Here is a 9,916-nt window from a genome sequence, read left to right on the forward strand (position 1 = left end):
AGCGATCGATTAGCCGTATAGCGACCTACTCGGCTATCGATTGCTTTTGCCTCATCACGTCGTGTTAGAGATCCGTCCGCGCGCCCCCGTTCCCATGTAGATGCCGTTGACAACAGTTAGCACCTAGCTGCTAATAAAAAGTTACAGACCGACAAACAGGGCGATTATTTCTAGAAAGCAGGGTCATCTCGCCATTGAAGTTTTACATTATTGAATGTCGTTCCGTATTAAATTCTACCAGTCATCAGGCTACGCATTAAAGCAGGTGCTGAGTTTTCCTTGATTGTTACGGGTTAGCCTAGCTAGCCTCTTTAGCTTCTGTAGCTAGCTGGATATCAGGTGAACTGAAGTTTCATTGTTACCAGACTAAACTGAAATCAAAGTTTGGTTAAAGGGAAGTCTGACATAAACTCAAGATGCAGGAGCTACTGGCCAACGTGGATCACATAAAGTTTGATCTGGAGTTGGCGGTGGAGCAGCAGCTCGGGGCTCAACCGCTACCTTTCCCCGGCATGGACAGTAAGTGACACACTGAGGCTAGCTGCTAGTTAGCCGCTGGCAGGTGAACTGTAAACACTGATGCTACAGTCTGTGTTTAGCTGATATGACTTCACATATTATTTTATTTTACTCAGGCTATCATTTGATTTATTCATGTTTAAATATTTTTATTCTTCCCTGTAGAGTCTGGATCAGCGGTGTGCGAATTCTTCATGAGAGCTGCCTGCATTAAAGGTACCAAAAATAAATAAATAAATAAAGACATTTACACTGATGCATGATATTATTGGCATGATACCTGTATGAGCAGCAAAGGTAGAAAAAAAATAAGAATGGGCAGATATTAAAATTTCTAATGATATTTACAACTGATATATCCGCTGTAAATATTGCTCTACATCAGCATTAAGTATTGTTCTATATCAGCTGTAAATATCAACCTATATAATGTGTATATCAGCTGCTTTATGTACAAATTAGTTGGTTGATTGTGTTTTTATTATTTCAGGTGGAATGTGTCCATTCAGACACATCAGCGGAGAGAAGACGGTGGTGTGTAAACACTGGCTCAGAGGACTCTGTAAGAAAGGAGACCAGTGCGAGTTCCTCCATGAATACGACATGACCAAGATGCCTGAGTGCTACTTCTACTCCAAGTTTGGTTTGTCATTTAATGAATTTATCAACCATTGTGTCAGTTTTTATTTATAGAGTTGCCCATCATGACAGATGTTTACTCAGTGTTTTAAAATGAAACCCCAATGAAGAGCTTAACAGCTGTTTGCGAGACTGTTGATCATCACCTTCGATTATCGTACAATACCCTTCCAGGTGAATGCAGTAACAAGGAGTGCCCATTCCTGCACATCGACCCTGAGTCAAAGATTAAAGACTGCCCTTGGTACGACCGTGGATTCTGTAAACATGGTGAGTTTAGAGAGAGACAATCACAGATGCTGAGTAAACCGTCTGGTTCTGATTTCAACCTGAAATGATCTGAATTATGGTCTGATTCTAACCTCGGCTGCTTTGCCTCTATCGCTTAAATATTTTGTATCTGAGCTGTTCTTTTTTTTTTTTTTTAAACCTCCATGTTTGTGTGTTGTAGGTCCTGACTGCAGACATCGGCACACCAGGAGAGTGATTTGTGTCAACTACCTGGTCGGTTTCTGTCCAGAAGGGAAATCCTGTAAATTTATGCAGTAAGTTAACTATTTTTATTTAACTTCTAAAAGGACTGTCTGCTTTACTTACATGTTATAGCTCTGTTTTGTATGTGATTTTTCTCAGTCATGTTACTAGAGTAAATTTTGTTAAGAATGAGCTAGTAATAAAACAGCAGTAGATGTTTTATGCCAGGTTTTGTATGTAATGATATTTTGTCCACAGTCCTCGGTTTGAGCTGCCGATGGGAGCGTCTGAACAGCCTCCTCTGCCTCAGCAAACACAGAACCAGACAAAGGTGAGCCAACACCTGCACACACCTCAGTGGTTGTGTAGTGATATTATTAATATACTAATTTCATGATGTATAAAATGCCTCTATGAACATGCAGTCAGATTATTTTCAGGCAGAGTCAGGTCAAAATAAAACTCTTCCCATGTTGCTTTTTTTCCCCCCACTGCAGCCTGTGCCAACAATCGGGCGCTCGTCCCTCTCGCTCATCCAGCTCACCAGCTCCAGTCCTGGTCAGCGACCTCAGAACAACACACCTATGGGAATGGGCCAGCAGAACAACATGATGGGTAATAGAGGGCCACGCCCACTCGACCAGGTCACCTGCTACAAGGTAAGAATGATAGTCCAATAACTCAGTTGTAAACACTGATGCACCTCTGTCTACTTTATTATGAATTACAGTAAGTAACTTAATCAAGACCAAGCCTTGTGTGCCCAAATATCAACAGGAATTCAGCCATTATATTTCAAAATAATGCTATTTTTACTGATTTATAGGCTCTACATTTGAACATGCTTCTCCGAAAGATCACCTCTAATCATACCAGTTTTGTTCAGGACATTAAAAATACATGAGCATTAAAAGTTAGCAAAAGCTTTGGGCCGCACCGGTAGTCAAGCGGCTGGGTGCGCACCATGTACGCGGCGGCCCAGGTTTGAATCCGGCCTGTGGCACCACTTCCCACATGCCTCTCCTCGCTCTCTTCCCTTTTTTCGAGTCTCAGAGGCACAAAAAGCCCCCCAAAAAAATCTAAAAAAAAAAAAAAGTTAGCAAAAGCTTGAGTCGTCAGCAAAAGGTGCAGCTGTTTTTGGAGGTCAAACTTTAATATTTTTGCTCTTTTGTTCAATGAAAAAAAAAATAGTTGGAACTGTAGTTTACAAAGTGTGGTATTTTTCACATTTTATGTAAGGTCAGAGATGAACTTGCTGTAAACTGTGCATCTTGAATGCATTATGGCTGCTATGCTGACAACCAGTCATCAGTTTGAACTGTTTCAGTGTCACTGCTGGTACTGATGTTTATTTTATCAGTTCTGAGCTCAGAATTATCATAATACTCATTGTTGTCATGTTTTTAGTTTACATCTCACACATCAGGTAGATGCATGCAGTCTGTGATAGCTGTGTGACCTCTTGAGTTTTCCTCTATTAACACATGCCTTAAACAGGCAGAAATATTTACAAAAAAGCACATAACGAAGCTGGAGATATACTGGAACGTAAGGTGGAACAGCAAATATATTTCTGGTCCGTGATAATCACACCTAGATGCAAATATGACAGCGGCTCCTTACTGCCAACCTAGTAGAAACAGATCACAGTGACTCTTAATTAAAAAGTTTCTTCTCATTTTACATGGATGATTTCAATCCCAGCTTGATCACATCTACAAATCACCATCTTCATTTTGCCATGCTGCCATCTAGTGGTGACAGCAGGTACATCATGTACAATGTATAATCGGCACAATGTTTTATGATTGCCCTGTAAGAATAAAAGTTGCCTTGCAGTGAAGTTTTTCATCAGTATTCCTTTAATCTAATGAGATAAAAACAAAACTTCATAAATAATGATTTTTTTAAAAATTCAGATTTAAAACTTATTTTCTGTTTTTGGTTTCCACTGAAAGAAAATCTAATTTCTGACCAATGTAAAGACTTTTAATGAAACATTTACATTTATTTTTATATGTACATGCATAACCATGATTCAGTGCTAATCAAAGCGGGCTGTCACTAACAGGGCTGAACGATTTGGGAAAATAATCAAATTGCAATATACAATAACCAACACAATTTTAGATTAAACTAGGGCTGAACATTTTTGAAAAAATATCTAATTGTGATGATTTCAACACATTTTGCAAATTGGATATGAACTCCTGTATTAAAGGGAATGATCATTTTTATATAATTCTCATATTTAACAAGAAAAAAAATACAAAAATGAAGAAAATAGGAATTTTTTTGTACACTATTCTAAAAATATGCTGCTAGAATGATTGCACAATATGAAATACAGAACATCTCAGCTGCAAAAAAAAGTCTTAATCTGGTATTTTGACACAAATTTTAGGTCGAAGAAATATTGCACCTTCTGAGATTTGAAAATTGCAGCAGGCCATTTTGTGATTTATTCTGATTGGCGATTAATTGCCCAGCCCTAGTCACTAATCACTCCATTATTTATTTATGTATTTTCTTGTTCTCTTCCTTTCTGTCTGCAGTGTGGTGAAAAAGGACATTATGCCAATAAATGCACCAAAGGTCACCTCGCTTTCCTCAGTGGACAGTAACCCGCATCGCCTCTGCTCTTCCTTGAGGTGAGAAGGGAGAGAAGGACTTGAGGGGCAAGGTTGTCCCTTGGCAGACTGATGGTTTAACGTAAAGAAGAAGAAACGGAGACTGTGCCTGTTCAGTGACTTTTTACTGAGAGAGATCAAAGACAGAGCAGCTCTGTGACACGATGGAGCTTCATTCAAGTGATTCTCCTCAACTCTGGTCATGTGACTATCAGTGACATCACTGCAGTGTCTACCTGTTCCACAGTGTAAATGTGCTGTCAGTGAGAATGTAAATAAATGTTTATACTAAAACAACTGCATTTAATCCAAGAGAAGTGTCATGACATTATCTAAGGTTTTACCCCGAGGTTTAGACTACATTCTGGTAAAGATGGAAAGCATCTCCTGCTCACGGTCTGAACTGAACATCCACCTGGGCTGTCCTGTAAATGTGATTTTTCAGGAAGGCACTGAGGAATTTTCTACCAGTACTACTTAATTGCCCCCTGGTTCTGAATGCATTACATTAGAGATTGAAGGTCATCTTTTTGCATCAGTTTGACTCCCATACACTTAAGTAGCTCTGAAAGCCAGAGTTAATTAAACATGCGCCTACACATTAGAGCTCTACCACACTACTGAAAAACCCACCACTGTACTTTCACCTGCAGTAACTGTAAACCTTACAGAATCGTAGTGCCACCTGATGCGAGGTTTTTTTTCTACGTGGTTGTTTATTCTTCGTGTTATCAATGGGGTCGACCCCCAGCTAACCAGACAAGTGTCTATCCCCTCAATTACTGAATGTTCCCTAATCAATCTTAGACTACGGCCACTTGGTTGAAATTTTTAATGAGAGCTCTGAGAGGATCCACAGTGTTTAGAAATACAGCTTCGGGTTCTTTCCAAGTTGTAATTAAACAGAATGTCAGATGTTCCAGGGTATTTCATACACTCATTTGCCACTTCATTAGGTACACCTGCTCCATCGCTTATTAACCCAAGTATCTAATCAGCCCATCAGAAACCAATGCATTAAGATATGGTCATGAAGTGCTGAAGGTCAGCCTTAGCTACAAGACGGAGAAGAAACTCAATCATCTCAGAGGAGCAACCCCTGAATGCACAAAGGTCTACAGAAGCAGGAGACCATACTAGCATACAGCAAATTGTGGCTACTTTTCACATGTGCTCATCAGAATCGGACAATAATAGACGGTAGAGCGTTGCCTGGTGTGATGGGTCTAGAATGTCTGCAGCAATATTTGAATGGTAGGGTCAGAATTTGGCCTCAGTGACACACAAGTCTACCAGAGCAACAACCATGGTACATTTAAGTCACTTCTTAAGTCATTTCTTTATTCTGATACTAGTTGAGCCCTTTGTCTTGCCCTTGCCTAAATGCTTCCACATGATTGGCTGATAAGATATGCATGCTAATGAGCAGCTGAGCAGGTGTACTTAACATATTAATACAACTACATAAACAAAAAAATACATTAGACAGGATCCCACAGGGAGTTCTTTTATTATTGGTCACACCAGTCATATTAAACATAAAGATCTGAGAATAGAGCCAATCAGAGGAACAAACGGACTCGAGTTTGACCCCCAAGCGTCTGACAGTTCAGTGATACTTCCTCCAGCGGTCGTGTTCTGGAAAAAAAAGACAAAAAGATGTTAAGCCTTCCTTTTTGTTTAATATTCTAAATTAAGTCTGAACCAGATATAAGACGTTTACTCACTGATGTGGTCGTAGTCCCACAGGTAGCTAAGAGCCACATAACCAACCAGAATCATGGCGACACCTCCGATCCCTCCCTTCTTCACGTTGATGTATTTGTTGTAATACCTTTCGTTACCTGCAGGAAAATAACAAAAATTGCTCAGACCACAGCCAAAAACAGTCTGACATCTTACTGCCGAGTTTCTTGCTATAGAAATATTGGTTCATTATTGTTTCAGACATAACAGGTATGTCTTAAGTGTTGTTTATGTGTTTTTTTTTTTGGATATAACAGGGTACTGCTGCCATCACAGATACACCGACATGATGCTCGAGGCAGACGCTCCAATTTTGAGTGGTTGTGCTGCTATCAGCAGCACCTAGTCCGGGTGGCCCTTGATTCTACGGTCACATTTACAGACCATTAAAGGTGTGATGGGCCACTGGTTGTTTGCATTTAAGCCACTTCTGCACAGAGTGCTGAGGTAGGGCTGCTCCTCCAAGTGAGCCTCAACTACAAATGGAGTAAATTTCAAGAGAAAGTCATCTAGGAGTGTGCAGCAAAACCACAACTAAGGTGTCCACCTTTGTTGTTGTAGACCATGTACTTGCACTGGAATTGTAAAACACATGCACCAAAACCCCTTGATTTTGAGTATCCCTTGTAACCAAAGCCGCGTTTCCACCAGGTGGTCCGGTTTGATTGAGTATGTTTTGTTACGCTTAACAACAAAATAGTCCGCGTTTCCACAAACACTAAAACTAAATGTACAAAACCAAAAGAAACTCAAGGTTTAACTGGTGTTAAAATCAAACTAGATTAAGTAAATATCCTGGGTGCGTTGATCTCGTTTTAAAATAAGCTGCAGAGTTTTACAAGAACGCTCAACAACCACAGAGTGATGTTTTCACAAGTTACCTAAAATTAAAAGTAGATGAGTAACTTTCTACAATACAGAGTATCAACTGATCTACAGCTTATTCACCAAACTTCAGTTTTAATTTAGTTGCACATCCACCTTAGATAGACCGGGCTGATGTAAGCCTTCAGGCTCTGCTTTGTGATCTTGAAATCAGGTCCAGATAAATGTTCAGGAAACTGGATTTGTGCCCACATATCACTTTCCGCAGACTAGGAAAAAGTGTGGCTCTCCGCCGAGTCCAAATATCCCAGATTTAAGCAGATATTAGTCTGTTTTTCCTCCCGTTTTTGCCAGCTCCTCACAGAGCAGACTTCCATGGTTTTTTTTTTTAATTTTTTGCAGCCAGGAGCCAAGTGGTCATGTGGCGTGCTGACGCGACGTCAGTGCAGTCCCCTTTTGCTGTGTGTGTAGCTCCACCTTTTTGAGAAGGATAGGTAAGATTGGTACCCCAACAGAAGGGTGCCCAAAAAGTGGGACGTGTGGGTCAGTTTCTTGGGACCTCTTCCAACTTTTGCTCTATGGAAACGCCAAAAAGCACATGCCGAACCGGACTGGTGGAAACAACCTAATAGTCACAAAAAAACTGCACAACCCTCCAAGTTCTCGATATGTTATCGGTAGTTGTCCAGAGCGCTGGAGTAAACAGATGGGCCAACATTAGCTAACATTTCTAGAATGAGTGACTTTTTTAAATGCTTGCTCAGAATCAAAAGGACAATAATTTATTGAAACATTGAACTATATTACATTGTTGTTAAAATTTCAAATCTTGCTACTGATTTAACCAGGCATTCTGGAAGATTTCCCATAACCAGGAATGCGCAGAAGCATCAGTTTCTCATCGATATCAACCCTTTTGACAAACAACCATTGGTTAAATAGTGCAGGCATGAACATCAGTTACAGATGTTTGTCTGTTGTTCTCTAATAGTTTAATGCCGACTTTCAGCTCACCTAACTGCTGATTTAGAGAAGAGATTTTTTATTTGGCAGAGGATACGACCTGTCAGGCAAACTGATGAAACATGAGAGTTGCTGAGGTTGTCAAAGTCAGACAGAAAAAGAGGTAATGGAAAGGATATAGTGCCTCAGTATTGGCCATCAGCTATATTGCCACTCTAAACACCGGCATCAACCCTGATTCTTACGATAGCTGCATCTTTACCCACAACACTTGGTTTGGAGTGTGCCTCTGGAAAAACCCCAAAGAGCCATGCACCCCTAACCCCTCCAACTACACCTCCATTCCAACAATAACTGGGACACCCTACCCAAGACAGTAATGCGCAAAACACAGCAGTATGGCTGAGTGACACTCAGGGATTTAGCCTTCAGTTTACAAGGGACTGATCATGTAATTATTAAACCGATTAACTTCACTGAAGAAACTGAAACTAAGGATAAAAATCAAACTTGAGTAAAGTTTGATCAGGTAGATAAAGCGCGAACAGGTAGATGAAGTGTGGACAGGTAGATGAAGTGTGGACAGGTAGATGAAGAGTGGACAGGTAGATGAAGTGTGGACAGGTAGATGAAGTGTGGACAGGTAGATGAAGTGTGGACAGGTAGATGAAGTGTGGACAGGTAGATGAAGTGTGGACAGGTAGATGAAGTGTGGACAGGTGTTCTCACCTCTGCGGATGGATGAGATGATCCCATTTGGAGTTAAGTCTCGACCTCCGAGCCAAGTGCCCAACTCGCCGAGCTTCACGTCCATCAGACGCTTCTCTGTCACGGGAACTGGAGAGAGATTAACAATAACAACAACATCGGAAACGTTAAAAGCGTAACGTATAAATGCAACCACAGCTAAATTATCATTCAGCTGCAGTGGATGTTTGGATTTAATAAGATGTTAATTACTTTGAATGGTTAAATTGTTGATCACCACAGCCTCAAACTGTTTAAGGCTGTGATGATCAACATAAAAGAGTAAAAATAAAAAACATTAAGGGGTGCATGATATTGGGATTTTGCCAGATATGCTGATATTTACAAATTCAATGTATTCAGCCAAAGCTGGCATCTGTATGGAAATGTAATTCAGACCTGAACGTGTTTGTAAACAGTCTTCATCTCCTGAGAAGCTGTAAAATATTGTCTTTTTCATTATTATTTCCCCTTAAAGCATTCTTAGTCGACCTTTATCATGTCTAGGTGAACTAAAATAAAAACGGTAAATGAATGGAGCATTTTCTCCCCGCCGTTTAAACCATATATAACTGAATTACGACCTTCACTGCGCCATTATTAAATCAATTTATGACTGTTGGATAAAAATTCATCTAATAAATCCTCAGATGTGTTATCGTGACTTTACCGTTTAATACTTTTACAGTAAAATAAAAATGTTCAGAAATGTTCCCGTGCCGTCAAACAGACACATGAGTGAATGAACGCAAACCACGTTATCTTTACCTGGATAAAACACCAAATTAAAACGTTTTTATTATTATATATTGAAGTTAAATGTTAAAAATGACTGTTTTATAATTTAAAGATAAAAACGGACAATGACACTAAAAGTCCTTGAAGAGACGTGCAGGATTCATGTTCGGCCTCCAGACACGTTTAAACTTTAAATTCACTCATTAGCAATCCTCCGACACGGAAACACACAAACTAAGACAAAGGAAATCAAGAATACAACAACCTAAAGCGACTAAAACACACGATAAACGAAATAATAAGGAATTTTAATCAGAGGACACGATGTATTACCTGGTCTGTCCGCCATCTTGACTGGTGCAGCAGAGGGCTGGGAGCAGAGAATTATGGGAATACGGAGAGGCGGTGCATTATGGGAGGAGATGTAGTTCTTCAACCGATCCGCTAGAGGGCAGAATAGTACCAGAAAGCCGAGGCGGCAGTTAAAACAATAAATCAGATTTATTAAATACCCTCATAGGGAATTTGGTGTTTAAACATCGGCTGCTCCCTTGAAACACATCACTGTGTCATAGATTTAACATTCAAAAGCAAAAAAATAATCCTACAAGAGGAAAAAATATTGGAGGTTATTC

General features: G+C 39.9%; 2 protein-coding genes across 3 annotated transcripts; one reads left to right on the plus strand and one right to left on the minus strand.

Moving 5' to 3' along the window:
• Positions 1 to 64: 64 nt before the first annotated feature.
• cpsf4 (cleavage and polyadenylation specific factor 4) lies at positions 65 to 4,554 on the plus strand. Of its 2 annotated transcripts, XM_041777941.1 has the most exons (9): positions 65 to 265; positions 395 to 519; positions 685 to 735; positions 1,010 to 1,162; positions 1,333 to 1,428; positions 1,610 to 1,703; positions 1,891 to 1,963; positions 2,130 to 2,291; positions 4,188 to 4,554. In XM_041777941.1, the coding sequence occupies exons 2-9, from the start codon at positions 417 to 419 to the stop codon at positions 4,254 to 4,256; spliced, it is 801 nt and encodes a 266-aa protein (XP_041633875.1). In that variant the 5' UTR covers positions 65 to 265; positions 395 to 416; the 3' UTR covers positions 4,257 to 4,554. The 2 variants fall into 2 exon arrangements, with proteins under 2 accessions (XP_041633875.1, XP_041633874.1); XM_041777940.1 differs by having other exon boundaries at positions 65 to 519.
• A 1,199-nt stretch (positions 4,555 to 5,753) lies between these two features.
• Positions 5,754 to 9,681, minus strand: atp5mf (ATP synthase membrane subunit f). The gene is made up of 4 exons (XM_041777976.1): positions 9,615 to 9,681; positions 8,526 to 8,633; positions 5,990 to 6,106; positions 5,754 to 5,900 (listed from the first exon to the last, which is right to left on the minus strand). Exons 1-4 carry the CDS (start codon positions 9,628 to 9,630, stop codon positions 5,872 to 5,874), a joined length of 270 nt encoding a protein of 89 aa, XP_041633910.1. The 5' UTR covers positions 9,631 to 9,681; the 3' UTR covers positions 5,754 to 5,871.
• Between the last annotated feature and the right edge of the window lie 235 nt (positions 9,682 to 9,916).

This window comes from Cheilinus undulatus, linkage group 21 (assembly GCF_018320785.1).
Source record: "Cheilinus undulatus linkage group 21, ASM1832078v1, whole genome shotgun sequence".
Taxonomy (NCBI): domain Eukaryota; kingdom Metazoa; phylum Chordata; class Actinopteri; order Labriformes; family Labridae; genus Cheilinus; species Cheilinus undulatus.

Excerpts from the sequence above, each read along its gene's own strand:
- cpsf4 (XM_041777940.1), top strand. The coding sequence starts at position 417 with ATGCAGGAGCTACTGGCCAACGTGGATCACATAAAGTTTGATCTGGAG. Across the intron at positions 1,429-1,609 it reads CCGTGGATTCTGTAAACATG|GTCCTGACTGCAGACATCGG; the intron begins GTGAGTTTAGAG and ends TGTGTGTTGTAG. Across the intron at positions 1,964-2,129 it reads AAACACAGAACCAGACAAAG|CCTGTGCCAACAATCGGGCG; the intron begins GTGAGCCAACAC and ends CCCCCACTGCAG.
- atp5mf (XM_041777976.1), bottom strand. Across the intron at positions 6,107-8,525 it reads CATCTCATCCATCCGCAGAG|GTAACGAAAGGTATTACAAC; the intron begins GTGAGAACACCT and ends ATTTTCCTGCAG. Across the intron at positions 5,901-5,989 it reads GTGGGACTACGACCACATCA|AACACGACCGCTGGAGGAAG; the intron begins GTGAGTAAACGT and ends TTTTTTTTCCAG.